This window comes from Carettochelys insculpta, chromosome 16 (assembly GCF_033958435.1).
Source record: "Carettochelys insculpta isolate YL-2023 chromosome 16, ASM3395843v1, whole genome shotgun sequence".
NCBI classification, from domain to species: Eukaryota; Metazoa; Chordata; order Testudines; family Carettochelyidae; genus Carettochelys; species Carettochelys insculpta.
Window position 1 is genome coordinate 3,757,999 of NC_134152.1, and position 22,445 is coordinate 3,780,443.

General features: G+C 42.7%; 1 protein-coding gene across 3 annotated transcripts in view; it reads left to right on the top strand.

The window, feature by feature from the left end:
• The first annotated feature begins 1,000 nt into the window (after positions 1–1,000).
• The window catches only part of CREBBP (CREB binding lysine acetyltransferase), a 141,499-nt gene continuing 120,054 nt past the window's right edge, over positions 1,001–22,445 (top strand). For 2 of the 3 annotated variants that reach the window (XM_075010346.1, XM_075010347.1), the window contains exons 1-2: positions 1,001–1,499; positions 19,837–20,549. In XM_075010346.1, the coding sequence (XP_074866447.1) occupies positions 1,415–1,499; positions 19,837–20,549 (798 nt within the window). In that variant the 5' untranslated portion in view covers positions 1,001–1,414. The remainder of the gene's footprint in view (positions 1,500–19,836; positions 20,550–22,445) is intronic. The other variant, XM_075010348.1, reaches the window with a different exon arrangement.

The following is a 22,445-nucleotide window of genomic DNA, read 5'->3' on the forward strand; positions in this document are numbered from 1 at the left end:
TGGGATGTACTGGCATGAGGGGGATGCCCTGGACAGGAACATATGGAAATACACATCTCACAGAGCTGGAAGGGACCTCAGGAGGTCACTGAGTCCAGTCCCCTGCCCCCTTGGCAGGGCCAAACGCTATCTCCATCTCCCTTTTTTTTTAAAATCTATTTGCCCCAGACCCCTCCATGGCTCTCTCTCGACGGTGGAACTCACAACCGTGGGTTTAGCAGGGCCAGTGCTCACACCTAGCTACCCCTTCCCCACCCGCCGGGCAGCCAGGAGCGCTTGCTGTGGAGGGCACCCCTGGGGTGGATGCTGCAGCAGGGGGGCGGGCAGTGCAGGGCAGCCTTGGCGGGGTGCAGCTGCTGCTGCACCAGTGTGAGGGGCTGAGGGACAGCAGAGGGGCCCCTCTTGTGGGGCTCCAAGGGGCGCCCCCCTCCCGGGTAACTTAGCAGGAGCCAGAGGGGCGGGGCTCACTTCCTCGGTCATTTACCAAGCTTTGCCCCCGTCCCTCCCCCAGCCGGGCGCCCCTCGGGCAGCTTCGGCTCTTTCCGGCAGCGCTCGGCTCTTTCCGGGAGGGGCGTGGCCCCCCTGCGCGCTGACGCAGCACGCCGGCCCCGCCCCCGCCCCGCCCCCATGGTCCCTGGAAAAGAGAAGAGAAAAAAAAACTTTTTTTTTTAATTGAGGAATCAACAGCCGCCATCTTGTCGCGGAGCCGGAGCGCGGCGCGGGCGGGAGCGGGGCCGAGCCGGGCCGGGCCGGGGCAGCGGGGCCGCCCGCCGGGGCACGGGCAGCCGCACGGAGCGCCGCGGAGGGCCAGCCGGGCTCGGCCAGCGGGCCAGCGCCAGCCGGGGCGGGCGAGCCGGGGCGCCGCCGCCGCCGGGACCCGCAGCGGTGGCCGCCGCGGCCGCCGCGCCGCGCTCATTGTTCGTCCTGCCGGCGGCGGCGGCGGCGCGCGGGGGCCGCGGGGCCGAGGCAGGGGCCGGCCGGGCCCGGCGCGGGGCCGGGGCGAGCCCCCCGCTCGGCGGGGAGGGAGGGGCCGGGACGAGGAGGAGCGGGGTGGGGGGGCGCTATGCTCCCTGAGTGACTGACTGCCCGAGCCGCCATCCGGGCACCTCCGCGCTCGCTCGGCGGGGAGGGGGAGCGGCCGGGAGGGGGCGCCGGGCTCTCTCCCCTCCCCACCCCACCCCACCCCGCCCCGAGCCCTCCTCCCTGCGGCCTGCTGCGGCGGCGGCCCGGCCCGGGCATGGGGCAGCGGGGGCCGCCGCCGGCCCAGCACTGAGCGGCGCTGTTGCTCGGCCGAGCTTCCCCGGGCGCCCGGCGCGGAGGCTCTGCTGGCGGCTGGCCGAGGCCGGCGGCGCAGGATCCGGGCGGCCCCGGCGGGCGGCGCGGGGCGGGGGCAGCGACCGCCGAGCCGGCTACCATGGCGGAGAACTTACTGGACGGGCCGCCCAACCCCAAGCGAGCCAAGCTCAACTCGCCGGGCTTCTCCGCCAGCGACAGCACAGGTGAGCGGGGCCGGCCGGGCGAGGGGGGCGCTGCTCTCCGCGGCCGGGCGCTGGCGCGGAGTGGGGACCCCGCCCCCGCCAGCTGACAGCCCGCCGGGCAGGAGCCGCGCTGGCCGGCGCAGCCCGCAGCTGACTTGCCCGGCCTCTGCCAGCTGAGCGCCGGGGCAGCTGGGTCGGACCCTGCCCGCGAGCCACCGGGAGTGGTGGGGGGGGGATTATCCCGGTCTCACCCGGCGCTCAGCTCGCCTGCGGGTTCGCGCACAGCGGCGCAGGGCGCTCGGGGGGCAGCTTTATTCTGCAGCCTCTGCGCGGATGACTCCGTCCAGAGCGCGCAGTTACTCTCACCCAGCGTGCGGGGCCGGCTCCTGGCTGTTCAGAAGCGGGCTGTAAAAATGCCTGACTCCCCGGGAAGCGCTTCCCAGGCGCAGGCGGGTTTCGGAGCCACGACTTTCAGAAGTTTGGGCTTTGGACAATAGAGGGGGTTTTTCAGATCCCCCAGCGTGGTCTTTAGCCGTCCTGGCTCGCAGCATTTCATAGACTGTCAGGTCCCCCCCCTTAAAATAGCTTTGTGCTGTGCTGTGCACTCTCACTCTTTTGTGCCCTTTGGTGTGCCCGCCCATTTTCATCTTGAAATGTAGCATCATTCGTGACCGTATTCTTAACCAAAAAATTGGGTTTAATGAATGGTTGGCAGTCCACGCTGAGCAATTTTCCTTAAACAACTGCATTTTCTTCTTAAGCATGTCAGTTGTGCGGTGTCTCGTATATACGGAAACACCCTCACTACTCAAGTGTATGTATTGATATGGTATAAACGTAACAGCAGTGTCTCTTCCAGCCAAAGTTCACGTTTCTCTGAAATTTTCACATAATAGGGAGGGACGAGAAGAACATGTAAAAAAAGAAAGCGACTGTACAAAAATTGGCCAAAGAACTCCGTCAGGTGTAGCACTCAGCCATTTAAACTCTGTGGAACTGACTGGAGTTGACAGTGAGTGACAGTGCGCACAATGTTTGTGTTAGCGTAGTGCATTTCACAGCAATCGAACTAACTTTTTTCTTATCTTTCAAATAGTCCCTAAGTTGTTGCAATAGTAGGTAAAAGATTTGAAACGTTGTGATTTTTGAAGGTGATCATTTTGGGTGTTTGATGTCTCAGTTCTGCTTCTCTCTATGTTGCAAACTTTGGCATGTGGGTAGTCTCAGTGTACTCAACCATGTCTGTAGGGTAGATAAACTTAAGCATGTGGGTTTAGAGCCTTGGTGGGTGAAATATGACAGTGTCGGAACGAATACTACATCTGACAAATAGGAATACCTCAGTGAGGACAGTGTGTCTAAATTATTTTAAATACAGGTAGTATTGGTTTGTGATCTTAAGTATGTTGAAAGAGCTTTTTCCCAATGAATTTTCTATGTCTGTTGTCACTGCTAGTTCGCAACACACATTACTAGGGTTTTAATGCAAAATATTAGACAAAACCATGAACCTAAAATGGGTTCTTGTCTGTTGGTTTAATAACAAAGTTGTGTTGCAACCATGAAGGTTGCCTTTGACCAGTTGCTTAGATAGGTATGAATAATCAGTGTGCCCTCAAAAACAGCAGGTTGTATATTCTGCTATTAAATGATGATGAAGGTCTCGGTCACGCAAAAGCGTACACATGCTTAATTTTACTATTGTGAGTAGTCCCACTGGAGGGATTGCCCTACGTGTTTAATGAAAATACCATTATTTATAGCTGAGATCTTCCTTGTTTCCCTTTCACATACTCTTTGTTGTTGTAGTGAGTAGATTTGATCAACCCATTTTCTGGGTAAATAACTTAGTAACTTCAATCTTCTTAGTGAAAACATTTTTAATTGAGATAAGTTGTAGCATGTTGTTTCTCTCAGTTTATTTTAGGGTGATGTAGGAATTGTTTGAGGAAAATCTTCCTTAGTGTATCGGAGTAATGTTTGCATGGTAGAAATAAGTTAGAGGTCTTGTGAACTCTATTGTTAATGTGGTAGCTCTAAAATGTAAAATTACACATTGAGTTAGTGTTTTGTTAACAGTAGAAAAACAAGGTATATTGATGAAAGTAATGCAGTGTGTATGTCATAAATCTGTATATATTAGCTGGATAATTAAGGTCCTTATGTTCTTACACCAGAAACGCTAATCAAAGCTAACTACTACCAATACAGCAGGCTACCCAATAGTTGCCAAGCTTCATACATATAACTAAGCTAATGAGTTAAATATCCATAGGAAAGGGTTTTCATTTAACTGCCTGACCATGAGACGGCATCAGTGAGTTTTGTTACTGCATAATAATTTCTTTATCAAATACTCAGACTTTCTGATTGCATTTAACTAAGCATTTAACTCATGTTTCTTTTCATAACACCTAAGTTGCCAAGTTGTTATAAAAATATTTAATGTAAAAGTAGGTTTTCGGTAATTTGATTATTGCAGTGTGTTAGCTTTAATCTTTGAGTGCCATAATCATTTAGTATTCTGTCAGTATTCATGTTTTGGCGTGATGTACAGTAAGCCATCTAGATTTTTAAATTTATGTCTCTGGAGTCAATGCATGCTGTGTAGGCACTGATGATATTAATTAGTAGCCTTTTCTATAAAGATGTAGGAAAATGGGGATTTCGTAAGATGCATAAAGGAGCCAATCTGTGGTGTCCACTGTGATAGTTATACTGCCGTATGCTGTGCGGCAAACAACGAAATTTTGTTAAATGCGTTAAACATTTGGTGCTGTAGAAATGTATTATTTTCAAAAGCTAACCATTAGTCTTATTCTAAGTGTTTTATTTTTGTAATCTTTAAATTTTAAAATGTTTATTATACACTTTTGTAATTTAGGAAAGTTAAAATGAGCCTCGGATTATAAGCGAGTTAATAAAATGCAGTTTCACCATTCGCTTGCTTGTTATTGTTTACAACTTCAAATTATGTGTTGCTTGATTAATTAGCATGTCTGTTTCTTAAGCATCTATACAAGTAGTTGTGACAAAATTTTTGTGGCTGTCCAGTACATAAAGTATTAAACAGAAAAATATTTCAGAATATTTTAAATTACTTAGATTAGAAAAAGTTGACCTTGTTATGAATTGTTCTGTATAAATTTAAACTTATTAGTTATATTTCCTACTCATTTTTAGCAACTAAAACACTTTTTTAAGAAGTGAAACTATGTTTGTATACTCATTTTACTTTAAGCTTTTTTCCTGGCCTGTATCCAAGAAATACAGGTGTGCGTGTCAGGTATAATTTTTCAATTAAAAAAAACTTAGTTTAATAAAAATAATCCATCCTTTAAGGCTCTGCAATCACTAAGATAATACCTTCTATTTAAATTAACACAGGCTGAGAGTAAATATTCATATACTTAACTGTGAATGCATATGACTTTGCAAACGGCTATAAACCATCTCCTTTTGTGTACCATGTGAACATTGGTGTATAAATACTTCAAAAGCATTAACTGTTAATAAAATTTGTTTTCTTGAAATTATTGCACATACGATCAAGTGTGTAAATACAATGGTTGCTTGTACATTATAAGACTTTTTTTTTTTTTTGGATTTACATTTGAGCAATCCCTAATGTAGTTGGCAAATTTGCCAAGAAACAGTTATGCAAAGCAATGCTTAGCGGTACAGATGAAGAATACATGCTTTACCGTTCTGAAATTGTTCTGTGGACTGTATTATAGGTATTTGCAGCACATAGCATTCCACTGTTCTGAAAATTGTCGCCAAGGCACTTTGAGCTCTGTGTGTGTGTGTCTGTATCTTGTAGGTTCCTTAGACTGGCCAGGTCTTTTTATACTGGTAAAGGAGGCAACCATGGAAGGAGACGTGCTTAAGTGGGCTGAGTTGAGTTTTAGGATTATCATATCAGGTCTTCTTCATGGACGTCTAGAACTCAAGAAGTCCTGTGGCACCTTATAGACTAGCAGATATTTTGGAGCATAAGCTTTCGTGAGTAAAGACCCGCTTTGTCAGATGCATCTGACGAAGCAGGTCTTTACCCGCAAAAGCTTATGCTCCAAAATATCTGCTAGTCTGTAAGGTGCCAGAGGACTTCTTGTTGTTCTCGAAGATACAGACTAACATGGCCACCTCTCTGATAATGTAGAACTCAGTGGCTTAAGATATAATTCAGACCAAGAACTTATTAAGATTCAAAAATGGGCTATGTGTTTGCATGGGAACACATGGAAATACCCTAGATAGCATAAAATATATAAAAGTGGTAAAAAAAAAATATTTACCTTGGCATATAAGAAAACATACAAACAGCGTGGCTCTCAGAAGAGAAATTTGCCTTGGTATCTTGCTCCAAAATTATCCATTATGGGGGTTTCTTGCACTGTCCTTTAAAGCATTTGATGATAGCCTGTGTCAGAGGTAGGATACTAAACGGATTACAGGTCTGTTCTTGTATGGAGATTCATATAGGAGTTTTGTGCTTTACAATGTTTTGGCATTCATTTTGGGATTATATTTTTGAATTATAATTGTATGTAGGCCTGGAATTTTTATCAGTGGGTGCATTTTTTTTATAACTTTATAAATGTCTGAATAAATGCTGTCTTGTGAAGCAGAACAGAGACATTACCCATGTGTAGTACTTCGCAGCACATAGGAGTCTACTGGGTGTGGATGAGCGGCCACGGTTTGCAGTGTCTTTTAGACCTCATGCTGTTTCTTAGGGTTGTTCTTGAAGTTTTCTTTGTAGAGGTGATTGTTTCTATTCCTGCTGTAGTTTCCTAACTTGGCTATAACTCTGTGTCTGTACCACCACAGTTGGACTTTAGATAAAGAATAAGCGTTCAGAAAAGATGAACTATTAAATAATGTGTTTTCCCTGTGAACGTTTCTAATAATAAAGTGTGAAGAAAGACATAAATCTTGCTACATAAGCAGCATTTTTGATGAAACATTAGTAGAAGAAATTCACATTGTGGCTACGTACAGTGAAATAGCTGGAACAGTTTAGGAATTTGATATATTCATCTATTCTTAGTCTACGCTTTCAGAATTATTCTCAAAATCTGCTGTTTAATGTGGATTACATCTTGGTTTTCATTTGGAAAACTTACGTTAATTCACCCATATTACCGGCAATATAGATTGTGCAAAAATAGTGTGGCAACCAGGAGAAATCTGTCATCTTGATTATGACTGCAAATTAATAAATATTCTAAATAAGATGTAATTAATGCAGTCTGTCACTTACACTTCCTCTTGCATTTACCTTCTCCTTTGCCCCAAAAAGAAAACTAAGCTCCTACATCAAAACTTACATCACTTAGTAAATATAATATATCATTTTAATGCAATAATTTTGCAGTGTAAAATAATAGGTGTGTATAAGCACAATATCGAGTATGATCTGGTGATAACTCCCAGACTAAGTCTGATAAGTAAAAGGAACTGTTTGGTCTGAGGCTTGAAAGACCTCCTACCTCATTCCCTTTAATCACACAGGTAGAAATAATTTAGTTCTTCTCTGTTGTCAAAAGCATATTTTGGTTCAGCCATCTGGGACAGAAACAGTCTCTTGCACAATGCGAAAAAAGTTGGAGCATCCTAAGTTCAGATTTCACTTTCCTGCCATATATAAGCAGGCATCTCATTTTCAGGAGATATTCTTATTTGTAGTAATAAATTGGTATATGTTTTTCTTTTTGTAGGTTTCTGGTCTTGTATGTGCTTATGGGAGAAAGCCATAAGTTAACACACAACTTGTTTTTTGTAAATACTGAATTTGAATCTGTTTTGTCATAGCAACAATGTCTTTGCTCTAAATTTCAGAGGTGCACTTCAGCGATCTGTAGAATCTCTGTATAGTAGTACCGGTTGAAAGCCAATGAGGGTGGTGACTGTCTGGAAGGAACTGACTACCCTCAGCTCATTGAAGTCCATGGGAATTGACACTACTTGGCTTCTTGCAGAATTAGGACCATGGGGTTTTAAATAGGGATGGCTATCACCATTACGGTAGGACGTTGGTATTATTTTTATGTAGCCCATTGAAAGCTGAAGATTTCATACTATAAAATGTGTACAATCAGTTTCCAAGTCTACTGTGGACCCGTAATCTACTCCTTGTGTATATTTTGGTCCATACTTCAATTCTGTAAACCTTTGCGCAGGCTCTCAAAGCTAAATTGCAAAGCAAAGCAAAACGTGCTCTTCAGGGATTTAGAATTTAAAATAGTACAACATTTGAAACCACATTTATACAGCTTAGAGGAGCAGTAAAGAACACAAGTTTTGTTTCATTATTAATTTTTACAATGTGTCTTGGGTTTGCTGATTTATAATGTTGCTTAAAATTATCCTTTATAGTACATTAAGGTAACAAAGATTAAATTACATCTAAATAGGTGCACTGTATACTTAGAAGTCAGTTGAGAGAGACTTGCAGAATACATAATATAAAAATGAAGGTATAGTTGCAATAAATTGATGTAAGCTTTTTAGCTGAAGGACTGTAGCCCCCACATTTCTTTGAATGGAAAGAAATGTTTCAGGAGCTTCAGACCATGCCAGCTCTGGCCCTCCCCTTTACCGAGACTTCCTCTTTAAATCCACCGTGCGCGCACACATACAACTCATGCATCTGATGAAGCAGGTCTTTGCCCATGAAAGCTTATGCTCCAAAACTTTGGTTAGTCTGTAAGGTGCCACAGGACTTCTTGTTCTTTTTCAAGATAGAGACTAACTCTTCTACCTCTCTGATACTTAGGAGCTTCTGTGATTCAAAAGGAGATATGAGCAGATCGGCTTTTCACCCCAATAATGAGTCCAGTTGCTGAAAAAACGATGTGAAGCTAATTTAAAAATGAAGTACACGCTATTGTGCTTCATGTTTAACATTTGGCAGTAAGTTTACAGTTAGGCAGCACTACTGTTAGGAAAGAGAATTATCTGCCCCTTGTGTAAGTATCTTTTCATTCTTAAGATGTGGGTTGTGTCCTTTACTCCATTACATGGAGTCTTCAGAGCTATAGGTTTATGGAGGCTAAAGTGACTCACCTGTAGATTTTTCTGTCTTGTTCGGCTTGTGTGCTTCATGCGTTTTTCAGTAAGAGCCAGTTTTTAATTTTAGGCATTCTTTCCTCATAATTCCATCTTTTTAGAACAGAATCAATTTAAATTATATATGTGTGAAAATATTTTACCTGTTCTTATAAGCTAGGTTGAAAAAATACATTCACTATTTCACTTGTGCTGAGACAGGAGGCTTTTCTAGGTGAGTTCTAAATTGTATTTAAAAAAAGCTGAAATGTTTTAGTCCTTACATTTGTAAGGATAATCTTCAAATGAAAACTAAGTGTAGCTAGTGTAGTGTGTCTTCCCGGTCAGTGGATGGTTAGCTTCAGTGCCTTTGCTGCTCATCAGAACTTTTGCAAACTATAGCAAATAAAATCTGACGTGTATTTTGGCTCTAACTATCCAGAATGCAGAGAGCAGCTTGATGTGGCAAATCACATCAGTTTTGCTGCTGCTTCTGAAATATGATTTATAACAGAGGAGGATGTGGGATTGCTGCCCGGAGAAGAGGGGTCGAGAAGGTCTGCATAGTGAGACCACCTTCTAGTAACAGCCAAAGAAAGGAAGGGCTGGAGCTGTGGAGAATGCACCTCACTTGGCAGCAAGAGGCTCTTTGGTGTCAGAGGGAATCAGCGCAAGTGTGCTGCCTTTACCTTTCAGCCGTTAGGTAAAGTTTTTGTGGAGAATCTGATTGAGACATCCAACCAGAGATTAATTACTCCCTACTCCAATGATGAGTTCATGGCAAGCACCCTGGTAGGAATTCCACTGCTGTCTTCACAGGGGCTTGAGATAGCATGGGTTGGGTTCTCACCTAGGTGTTCTCTTCTCTTCTCTTCCCTCCTCCATCTATCCCCAACCCCCATATGTCATCTTTACTTCTGGCTGTTAACTAAAGTTGTTAGAGAGCCTGGGAGGAGAGAGAACTTAGAAAAATACAGTAGACAGGCATTTTGGGGAGACTTGTGACATGCAAGCTCTGGGATGGAGTGGGAGCAGAGGGAACAGAACATGATTTAGCGGATCCATGGTGCACCAAAGGGGTTGGATGGCTGGGGGGAAGAGTAGGAAGTGAAGTGCCAGTATTCCAGTGCATCGGAGGCTCATGGGAGAAGGAGCAGATGGGCACACAGGCTGCGGTTTGCCCACTACTAACGTGTAGGGCGAGGAGGAGAAGAGCAAATCCATTGAAGACCATTCACAAGAAGACATATCACAAGAGTGAGGCCAAAAGGAAAAGACGATGTGGAAAAAAGCAAGAGATCTGTAGAAAGCTATGTTTCAAAAATTAAATAGCATGTTGACTGCCTTGTTAGAGTTTCAAAATAATATGCACCAGTTATATTGTTTGAGATGTGGCTTCTGGAGTTATTGGTGTGAGAGATTTTTTGAAGCCTGTCTGGTATTCTTAAACCTTAGGTTAGTAGATGTCAAGTAAATTTTAGAAACAGGATGTGAGACACCTACATTGAAACTGAAATGTAAGAGAGAGTGGCGGGGGAAGGCATTTGTATCCAAATCGCAGTTGTTTTACTGTGCAACCTGTGTCAGTATTTGATAAATCAGTAAGTTCCTTCTTTGTCTGGGTTTTCACACAGCAGCCTGAGACAAGAGAAATATTTTTAAAAACAGGAAAACATTGACCCTGAAACTACTTTTAACTCACATTTGGAGGTTGACTACATTTTAGATCGGCAGGGTCTTTTTTTATCACTGTGCATTTATGTCATGTAGTCTCCACTTCTACCTGAAACTTTGAGTGCTCTTTGTCTGGGACACCCATGGTTGCTAGAAGAGAAAATGGCAAAATAAAAGACCATTTCTGCCCAAAGTTCAAAGTCACCCACTCTATTATATTGGGAGGGGGTGGGTGTAAACTGTTGAGTGCTCATGATCTCACACTGTCTTTGTGACCCTCTTTTCACTTGGCACCCTAATAAGCTTGATGCCTTTGGAATCTCTAAACATGGACCTTTTCATGGTATCAATTTTATTTCTTGAAAGGAAAGAAGAACAGGTAACCGATGCACTGGTTCAGGAATGGACAAACCAGATTCTGTCTTTCCACCTATTCCTTGGTTCTAGAATGGTGTTCCCAAGTTCAAATGCAAAGGAATCCGAATAGTTATCCGGTCACCTTCTTGGTTATACAGGCTTACAGAATTCCATTTTCAAGATTATTATTGTACTTTTGGATATAGTCATTTTACCCCGTTCTTTTGAAGGTGGGGGGAATTCATCAACCAGGTCTAACCCCGCAGTTTGAAAAGGTTCATATTTTTCTGTATGAGGCAGGTGCTTTACAGGAAAAGAAATCAGATCAGTGGGATTTTTAATTTTTCTTTGACCATCTATTGCACTCGTTCATTGAAATTACTGTGTGTATGTGTGTAGTGTTTAGTTTTGATACTGGAAATACTGTAATCTTTTTGTAAATTAAATTTGAATTGTTTTAAAAAATGTTAAGGACCTAAGCATGCTTTTGCCAATCAGGAAACAGTAAGGCAGTTTTATTAAACTGTCTGGGATCCCAGAGGGGCTGGGAATGCGACAGACTGGAGGGAGAACCATGGTTAGCGACACTTCAACCTCAGCTTCCTTCACCAGCAGTCTTTGCTACTCTTGGAAAGGCAACAATGACACAGATCATTTGATGCTGATGCCATAAAATCTGAGATGCCTGAACCTGGTTTTGGTAGTTTTGCCTGCCTTTTTTGCAAAATAGGACCAAATAAACAATTTAAAAAAAGTATTTTGCTCAGAATGTAATCTTTCAGGCAGATCTAAGCTTGCATTTCATCTAAATACTGCATATGGAAAAACAGGAAAAAATACAGTGCTATTTAATGCATGATGGTTTGTTGAACATGAGAGATGACCAGATAATAGTTAAGTATACAAAATGTTATTGATTTTTTTCTCTGAGATGAAAATGGTAGAATAACTATCCCAGTTGCTGACAATGCCACCCAAGAATGGAGACTAAAGCGTGACAAATTGGTCATCTTCCTTTTTTCTTAGAAAGGATGCAAACAAAAAATGGAAATAGATTAGAGAACTTCTCAGGTGCAGTCATTGTAAGCATTTGATGCATAAGTGTTCCATTGCTGCTTACTATTTTTTCCACAAGGCTTCATACCTAATGTAAAAGCTTTGCCTCTGCAACTACCATCAGATACCAGATTATGAGGTTTATCCTGGGTATGGAATCTAATCATTGGAAGGAACCTTGAGGTCAGCAAGTCCAGTCCCCTGCACTCATGGCAGGGTCAAGCACCATCTAGACGACGGGTCTGCAACCGCAATCACAAGAGGAGCCATTTTTTTAAATTCAGTTACAAAATCAAACCTTCAAGAGCTGCAGAGCATGTGAATACGAGGCAGTCCGACCTCCCCTCCCACCCCCAGGTTTAACTCACCTCAGTGCACAGTTCAGCTACAGCCTCCCCCCACTGCTGCCACCTCTGCCTTCTTGATGGTCTGTGTGGCTCTGGCAGGGGCAGGCTTGGTGTCTCTCGCACGCACGCACGCACGGCAGCTGACTTCTAGCCATGTGGAGCAGCTCCTTGCTTGGCCAGCTGTTGCTCTGGGGCTCCCCGCTGCTGAGCCCTGGAGTTGCCACCGTTTACACAAAATGTATGTTTAAATTGAATTCCCATTAAGCAGTGGCCACCTCTGGAGCTGCAAGAGGAGTCAGCAGTGGCGGGGCTTGGAGCTGCATGGGGCTCCTTAAAGAGCCACAGGTTGCCAACCCCTGATCTAGACCATCCCTCACAGATGTGTGTCGAACCTGCTCTTAATCACCAGTGATGACTCCACAACCTCCTTAGGCAATTTATTCCAGTGTTTGACCACCCTGCCAGTTAGGAAGTTGTTTTTCTCAGAGGGGTGGATTTTTCACATTCCTGAGAGATGTACCTGTGCTAAAGTGAGACCCCAGTATAGACCCATTCTTTAGTCTAGAAAGATGCTACTTTGTACGAAGCTGGGGTTGCAAAGGAAAATTTGGTTAGTAAATAAATTTATCTCCAAATTCAAATAGCAGGTTTGTTATAGGCTATTATTGAAAATATTAAATGTTGATAGTGATCATTCGCTATGTGTTCTAGAGGTTGGATGCTTTCCTTTTGGTGGTCATAAGGTTTTGAATTCGTTATAAAAAGCCGTGTTTCCTCAAAAATGATCCTGGCAGTATCACTAACCTTGATGAAGCTAGGTCCACCAAAATTTAGGAGAAGGGTTTGAAAATCCTGAGATTTTAAAAATTGGATTTTGGGGGAGGGGGTGTTGAGTCTTGGTTTTGATTCTCTGTGGTGTTTTTTGGGTTACATTTTTAAACCGTTCTGTGCAACAAAAGGGGTAGAAACTCTTTGTGTATGAGTTGAGATTCTGACTGAATCACATTTGTGTAAGGACTGGGTCTTTTACGAAAGGCACCACGTATTGTGACACTTACGACTAAAATTGTAAGAGTTGGCAGCACTATTCTTCTGTTATATGCAGAGTTAGCCTAGGCTCTGATTTGGGTGTTGTCCCTCTCCCATCCGCACACAAGTCACTCATCTGTGCTCAGTCAGTTGGCTTTGTCCGTGCTTTGGCATCATTCAGCACCCTGGTTCCAGCCCAGGTTTTCCTGGCCAACCTTCAGAAGCTGGTTCTGGAGGTTTTTTGGCCAGGACCTCACCTGGTCTGTGCAGGGGTGCTTCGCTTTCCCTTGGGAAAGGGTGGGCAGGGCCTGAGGAGTTTGCCTACTCAGTTTCCCGTCTTCTGCTTCCATAGCCTGCAGAGGCTCCTTTATGATACGGGTAGTTCTGTGTGGAGCGTCCAAGGGGTCCGCTATACCCAACAACTCCCTTTATCTCTATCCAAGGAGGCTGCCTGCCTCCTACCAGGACCTCCTCTGGACCTGGTGGCTGATATCAGCGACCAGCTGCTTGGCAGACACCGAGGCAGATGATCTCGTGGCGCCCCTGCTGCACAATTTCCAGTTGTGTGTGTAGGTGACAGTCACCCTCTGCTCCAGACATTGGTCATGGCAGAAGTCAGACTTGGAGACCTCCTGGACCACAACCCAGGAGATTGGGTGGATCCCTTGACACTCATTCAACACATGGGGCTCTCCACCCTTCCCAATCCCCAGCGTGTCCTTCAGAAGCTGCAGGGAGCTGTATTGCCCACTGATGGGGTTTGCCTTGGCTGGGTCCTGTGGGAAGGTACTCCCCACTCACCCTGCGCCTGAGGCTCTTTGGACCTTTTCATTGAGCACGTGGCCTGTGAGGCCCTGAGGTCATCCGACCCCACATGCTGTGAGCCAGCTGTATAGCGTGGCACAGTTGACTTGCATCCCCAACACCTGTCCCTTCTGCCCAGTGAGGGAAACTCTGGCACACCTGTCTCTTGAGTGTACCAGGTTGCAGTCCCTGTACTGGCGGCTCCTAGATACCCTTTGGCATTTTTGGCTGCACTTATCTAATGTAGTCCCTCCCTGTGGCTTTGCTAAACCGTAGGGCCTCTTTGTCAACTTCTTCCTAGTGCTAGTGAAAGCAGCCTTCTCTAAGAGTAGGGAGAGGAGCGTGGCTGAAGAAGTCTGTGACTGAGTGGCCTATTTCTGCTACTCATTCTGTTCATGCATCTGGGCAGAGTTCCTCTGGCCCCATTGACACCTTCAGGAAGCCGTGGGCACGATCAGGGTTCTCTCTTGTCCCCTTCAGGCTTCATTGTTTGACCCTTTGACCTTTTTGCTTTTCCCTGTTATAATCTTGCTCATTGCCTGTAATTAGCTGAGTTCCTGAGACTTGATCTTTCCCCTCTCCAAACCAAAAAAAAAAAAAAAAAGGCCGTGGGGAGGGTGCTTTAGCAGTGGGTAGGCATACGCCCACTCAGCACCCAAATTGGACAAGTCACTCATTTGGTTTTAGAGGTGCTTTGAAGTTTGAAAACTGAGATAACTGGCATAGCTCTGGGTATAGGTTGGAGCCTGGGCTCCGCTTTTACTCAGGCTGGTAACCTGCCTGCTTTGAGTTGAACACAGAGGCTAAATCAGTTGATTGTAGAAAGTGCTTCAGGGCCTTCCGGCAATTCCCTCCTGTGCCCAGAGGGACCGACAGCATATCTTACAATTTATTGGGACAGAACCATAGAGCTTACTGCAGTGTCAAGTAGCATGGGATTCCCCCAGAAGGCCTGGCAATACATAAGGGAAAGTGCAGACCCAGTAAGGACAGGGTGACTTAAGTAGTTTTGCAAGGTGGCTCTTCAGACCCAGGCAAGGCTAGCAGGGGTGGTCAGACCCAGACTGAGTGAGTATGATAAGACCAACATTTCTTGGATTCAGAACTTAGACATTTTATTCCAGTCTCTTGCTAAGTGTTGGCATTCCTTGGATATGAAAATGACAACCGTAACAGAAGCTAACAGAAATGCTTGAGTCTAAGCAATTATGTTTGAGGTTAGAGTTTTTTTGTTTTCTTTTGTTTTTGGTGGGGGTACAGAGAAAGGGGTCTAACGTGAGAAATGGGTCACTTAGTCATTTTGGCATGGAGTTTTTTTATAGATGCTGAGAGAATCGGTTGCCTTTATAAATTTGTAGCAAAAGTGCATATGCAGACTCATGTGTTTTTTCATTTCATTGTAACAGTTCTAAAATGGATATTGCATGTTGATGGTTTTTTTACTGTACACAACACAGATTGAAATATAAAAATAGGAAACAGAATCATCATCTTAATGGGCATTGAATACTGAGTGTTTACAGATGCACTGTTTTAAGCTTCATGCTCGTTTCTTTCTTATGTGCTTGTTTTTGATTGTCAAAAAGGCACAAATACTCCATTGTTTAAACTAGATTTGTCTAATTTTGCCGGGCAATGGGAATGGATGTTCAGGAGAAGTCTTCTGTTCTGTTGTCTTAGTTTTTATATTGTGTTTATAAAAATTCTCCGAGATCATATGGTGTGTAAATACTTGGCTCTTGGGTCTCTCAAGAGCATGCCCTGTGAGAAGGGAAGATGAAGCTTAGGGTATGTAGGTTTTCCATATATTGGTTTCAGATCTTTGCAGAGCATTGTTATTCTTGTTTTGTGAATGGAGAAACTGTGGATATGTCTACTACACACAGTATTGGCATAGCTATGCCATTGTAGATGAAGCATTAATACATCATAGACCTGCAAATTTTTTTCCTGCCACATGTAGGAACCCCAGTTCTTGATTGAAGTTAGCTGAGTTGATGGAAGCCATGTTCTGTCAGCATTGCTCTAGCTATACTGGGGAATATATCAACATAGCTATGTTGATCAGTATTATGTTTTTCACTGCCCTGCCTGACAGAGTTGTGTAGTTTTTCGGTGTGGAGGAGGCCCGAGTTAGAGAAGTCACTAGCTAAAACTTTCAAATTTGGGTGCCTACAGATACAGTTCAGCTCATATATAAGTTCCTAAATAAGTGGAAATTGTAAATTCTCATCATTGTTGACAACTAAGTAATTTATTTGCCTATGTTTAGACTTGGGTATCTAGATTTTTGGTATTTTTAGTTTAAAAATGTTGGTCTTTCTGACTTGCTGAAAGCCATGGTTGGTGGCAGTGACAGTTTCCTTTTTTTCTGCGCCATCTTTTTTCAAATCAACTGCAAGTGAAATCCAAAACACATCTTGCCTTTCCCCATTCTCCTTCTGTTTTCATCTCCTTTTATTTCTTTTTTTTTTTCCCTCAAGCATGTAGCATCAGCAGTTTTATGAGCATGGCTGTAGCAAAATTATACTTCTGTAGCATTTGAGAAGTTTGCGTGGCAAGTGCCACATCCTCTTCACCACCTACATTTTCATAAAGAAAAAAGCTTGTAGCTGTTATGATTGTGATAGGTGTCAGACTTGGGCCAGGTATAAACTGATGTGTTGTCTTTCTACGGCTGCAGACAGATGGCTTCATTAGAATTGGGAAAAGTACAGAGAAGGGCAACAAAAATGATTATGGCGCTGTCAGAAGTTTCATATGAGGAGAGATTGAAAAGACTGTGACTGTTCAGCTTAGAAATTAGACTACTAATAGAAGTAGAGGTCTAGAATAATTAATGGTATGGAGACAGTGAATAGAGAAGTGAAATTAACAGGCAGCCACTTTAAAAACTAAGGCATAAGGAGATATGCATTCATACAAAGCGCAATCAATCTATGCAATTCATTTTTGGGGGTGGGAGTTGTTTGTAAAGGCAACAAATATAATGCGGTTCAAAAAGGAATTAGATATGTTCATGGAGGATGAGTTCACCACTGGCAGGTAGTCAAGATGGTCCGGGATGCAACCTTGTTCTCTGGGTGGCCTAAACCTCAGAGTGCCTGGAACTGGAACTGAATGCCAGCTCTGTTCTGTTCATTCCTTTTGAAGCACTGGCCTCTGTTGGAGGACAGGACACTGGAGTAGATGCACCATCCCTCTGAGCCTGGATGGCCACTCTTAAGTTTATGGCTATTCAGACCAACCTTCAGCAGAATCAAAATTCACTAGTTTTGTCAGTTTTGCTGTTGCAAATGAGAGTCTGAATAGCAGCAGTGAAAACTAACAATCAGCAGTTTAGCTTTGGTGCTCAGGAAAGCAATGAATGGCATTGAAGGTAAGCACTACAGTTGTTTAGTGTGACGGGGAGCTCAGTTGGATGGAGAGATGATAGAATAAGTTAGAAAAGAGAAATGTTGAGAGATGTCCGGCTGGTAAAGAAACAAAGTAGAGGCGGAATGGTTTAGCAGGTAAGTATGAAGAGGTCATGTAGAGGAGAGAGGAGGAAAAGATAAGGTGGGAACGGTAGACAATAGGTGAAAATATACAGTAATCTCTCTAAAACAAAAAAAAATAGGAAAATTTACTTAAGTTGGTAAGAGAAGTTAGCAAATTCAGTGCAGTAAGTTAGATTTGAACAAAAATCCACTTAATAAAAAGTTGATAGAGTTACAATTAGAGTATACAGTAGCACTCGGGGCTCCTACATACTTATTCACTGCTTTCAGAGTGTTCAGCTGAAATGTGAGTCACAGGTGTATACCCTTTGTTAATTACACAAATTTTATTTTCTAGAGTAAAGTTAGTTTATGTATTTTCACTAGAAAATAAAACTTGTGTAACTAACAAATTACTTTTTATATTGAATCAGTTACGTATTAAAAATAGCATTCTGGATTACATACCCATCCATCATGCAGTAGAATATTTTAATGAATTCAAAGTTGGTCTGAACCCAGAGTTGGAAAACTCCAAGGAAATCTGTCTTGTAATCAGGTGGACATGTGGGCTCTGATATCAGGCTAAAAACTCTTCTCTAAAGTCTTGAGTGAGGATCTCAAATTTGTTTATTTGTCTGGAAACCATGTGAATGACAGAGTAGTAAATAATGAAGATGTGACCATTGTTCAAAGTGATCTGGATCTTTTTTTTAAGCTGGACCCATTCAAACAAAATATTTTGACATAGCCTGAGTTATACATCTGGGGACAGAAGAGCGAGGGTTGTGTTTCTGAATAGACAACTGTATCGTGGAAAGCAGTGATCCTGGAAAGGATTTAGAGGTTTGTGGGGATAAGCAACTGCACATGTGCTCCTAGAGTGATGCTATAGCAAAAAGGACTAATATGATCCTTGGGTGTAAAAATATTGGAGAAGAGGGACAATATTTACCTGAAAATATTGCATTAATGAGACAAATACTGAATGTGGAGATAAACCTATCTCACAGAACTGGAAGGGACTTTCAGAGGTCATCGAGTCTGCTTAGCCCATCAAGAAGATTGGAAGGTTAGTGTGTAAGTGTGTAAGTAACTTTTCAGGGAGGAAGTACCAAGTTCTAATGGATTTTTGATATTAGCAGAGTAGTGGCTGGAAGCAGAAGAAGCTGGGCCTTAATTCTAATTTAAATTTGCCTATGATTTTACCAATGTTTGATTAACTTTTGGAACAAATGATTAAGACTAGTTTTGGAGTCTCTTACCTCTTGTTATCATCAGAGGTGGAATACCTTTCTGGAAGGCATGTTTTAATCAATCAAACACAAGATACTGGGCCCAGCATATGGGTTATCTGTGAAATTTAAACGGCCTATGATATTTGGAAGATTTGACTAGGTGATCTAATGGTCCCTTCTGTTTCTGAACTCTATCTGTGACAATTATTCAGTTTTTTAAACAGCACAAATAAACTATACGGTGTAGGGTTTTTCATTTGTGGACCCATAAAATCACTGAAGGGTGGTACAGATCCCTTTGGAAAATCTTAGACGTAGTCTGTGGATTACCAGTGGACTGTAGACCACAGCTTGAAAACCACCGTTCTAGAGTATGAATTATGTGCCTCTCAGGGACCACCTGGTGACTTCATGGATACATGTGATTTGTGTTAAATGTTTCATTAATTAAAACCTGTCCACATTCCCAACTAATAATATGGGCAGGGGGCATTTTGGTAGAGAAGGGAAGGTGTTAATCTGAATAAGGGGAGCTGAGTTAAGGTTAATATTGTGCAGTAAGTTTTTTTTTTTTTTTTTTTTTTTTTTTTTTTAAATCTGGATCTCTCAAATAACCGGCATAATAACCGTAAATAAATTTTGGTTACATTTTCCATGAGTAAGGTATAGTGAAAGTAAATACAGATAAATACAGTATAAGTTTACAGTGTACAATACTACTGTTGTTGGTAAATAAAGTATTCTGCAAACATTTTTTGTTTCTTACTATCGAATCTTGTTTTTCTTTAGTGTTATACGTTGCTGGGTGTACCTCTGTAGAATATTTGACTATCCAGCAACCTCTCGGTCCCAGGGCTGCTGGATATGAAAGAGTTTATTGTAGTATGAGGTAGTGGTAAAGTGAGTGAAGGAGTAGTGGGAGTTTAATAGTCTTTGTCATTTTCCCCTTGTATTTGGGTTATGTAAATTGTGTAGCAACCTTAATTATTGCATAATTAATTCTTTTTTGTATAAATAAGATTATTGGCATAGGTCAGCTTTTTTATGCCGCTAGTGTTATAATATGTATGCATATCAAAGGATTAATTTTATTTTTTATTTCTAGAATGGTGTAGGCTCTTCAATAATAAATCAAGATACATAAATTAAAATAACAGGGGAATTCTCTTTCAAATGACGACAATGCATCTTCCAGCTCTTTCTTATGTTGGAGGGATATCAAGTGAATTGTTTGTTTGTTCAGAATGCCAAAATCAGGATGTGATTATGTTGGTTTAGTAATTTAATATCAAACCATAATTAATTTCTGTTTAACTTGTAGATTTTGGATCCCTGTTTGACTTGGAAAATGATCTTCCTGATGAGCTGATCCCCAATGGAGAGTTAAGCCTTTTAAACAGCAGCGGGAATCTTGTTCCAGATGCAGCTTCCAAACACAAACAACTTTCTGAACTTCTGAGAGGAGGCAGTAGCTCTACCTTAAATCCTGGAATTGGAAATGTGAATTCAAATAGCCCTGTCCAGCAAGCAGTTGGTAGCCAAGTGCAAGGGCAGCCGAACAGTGCTAACATCAGTAATCTGGGTGCTATGGGTAAGAGCCCTTTAAACCAGGGAGACTCTTCAGCTTCAGGCCTGGCAAAGCAGGCAGCCAGCACCTCTGGACCTGCCACACCTGCATCACAAGCACTGAACTCTCAAGCACAAAAACAAGTGGGGTTGGTGACTAGCAGCCCTGCAACATCGCAGACTGGTCCTGGGATCTGTATGAATGCTAATTTCAGTCAGCCTCATCAGGGTCTGCTCAACAGTAACTCTGGCCACAGTTTAATGAACCAGCCTCAGCAAGGACAAGGGCAGGTGATGAATGGATCTCTTGGTGCAGCTGGAAGAGGAAGAGGAGCAGGAATGCCATATTCTGCCCCTTCCATGCAAGGGAATGCAGGCAGTGTGCTGGCAGAGACTTTAACCCAAGTGTCACCACAGATGTCTGGTCACACAGGCCTGAACGCAGCACAGACAGGAGCAATGACAAAGGTATGTACGTATAACTTTATCGTTCTGTCTAGATGCATGTTTTTCCTCAGGTATCTGAGAGACTGATTTTAGTAACTGATGGAAATTCAGGTGCCTTGAAAGTATTTGTTTCTTTTTTTTTTTTCTCATTATGTGTAAATTAGATACCCCTAGTTCATGTATAACTAAGATACTAGGCTAGGTGGGAGAGACTGTCTAGGAACGACTACAGCAGAAAGGGATCTAGGGATTATAGTGGCTAAATATGAGTCAACAGTGTGATGCTGTTGCAAAAAAAGCAAACATGATTCTGGGATGCATTAACAGGTGTGTTGTGAACAAGACACGAGATGTCATTCCTCTGCTCTACTCTGCGCTGGTTAGGCCTCGGCTGGAGTATTGTGTCCAGTTCTGGGCGCTGCAGTTTAAGAAGGATGTGGAGAAACTAGAGAGGGTCCAGGGAAGAGCAACAAGAATGATCAAAGGTCTAGAGAATGTGACCTGTGAAAAAAGGTTGAAAGAATTGGGCTTGTTTAGTTTGGAAGAGAGAAGATTGAGGGGGGACATGATAGCGGTTTTCAGGTATCTAAAAGGGTGTCATAAGGAGGATGGAGAAAACTTGTTCTTCTTGACCTCTGAGGATAGAACAAGAGGCAATGGACTTAAACTGCAGCAAGGGAGGTTTAGGTTGGACATTAGGAAATAGTTCCTAACTGTCAGGGTGCTCAAACAGTGGAATAAATTGCCAAGGGAGGTTGTGGAATCTCCAACGCTGGAGATATTTAAGAACAGGTTAGATAGATGTCTATCAGGGATGGTTTAGACAGTACTTGGTCCTGCCATTGGGGCAGGGGGCTGGACTCTATGGCCTCTCGAGGTCCCTTCCAGTCCTAGTGTTCTGTGATTCTATGAATATAACTGTGCGCTAAAGATCCCAAACAGATCATATTTCTGAACAGAAATGAAAGTTGGGTCCCGCTGAAGTCATTTATTGTGCAACCATTTTTCAAAGATTTCATTCTTAAAGTATCATACTTGTAGTTTTAAAGAAAAATGGGATTTGAAGTTACATCTTAAAATTAGCCTAAGAGTTTGTTTTATGTATTAATTTTTGTAGCAATGAAAATGTTTCACTGCTTAAAAAGATTGATTCAGCTTTATTCACTATTAGCTTGTGGTGTAATAAGAAAACCAGGAGAAACTATGCTTTGTAAAATTTTTATTCATCAGTTTCTGGCATTTGGCTCTCCTAAAAGTGAGATGGTAAATAAGACGTGCTTTTTATTGTGTCATAAATTAAAATGTTTTAGAATCTCTTTGAGGAAGGCTAAAACTAGGATAAAATGGTTCTAGAAAGTTACTGAAGAGAAGAATCTAGTACTCTGAAACAGTGGCCTGCTTGCCATTTCTGTACGCTTAACTCTAGCAAACAAAGGGTATGTATTTAAAGCTAACCACATTTAGTACACGGCTAAAAGGTATTGTACTGATAGTCTTGAAGATATCTACAGAATAGGCAGAAGGCAATGCAGGCTTCTCCAGACTGCCATGTCATGTGCTCTGATTGAAGTCCTTGGTTTCTTTGCTTTAAGGCAGGTGCCAATTTGCAAAATTATAGTTACTTTTTTTGTGATGCAGACCCCTGCTGTCAGAGGGCTATGAGATGATCAGAGACTGTAGAAGTGTGTGAGCAAGTGGCAAATCGCCCATTTATAGCTTCCTCTTTGCTTCTGACAGCTGAAGAGTAGAGGCAGAGTTTATTTTGTCTTTATTGTATTTATTGATCTGGTCTATCACAGCTCTGATTTGTGGTGGGAAGAGGTCATGTTTCACAAGTTAAGCAAAATTGCCATTGTCAGAATCTCTCTTCATATTGGCATCTCAGGACCTCACTTTTTTGTATTTTGTTGTAGTTAC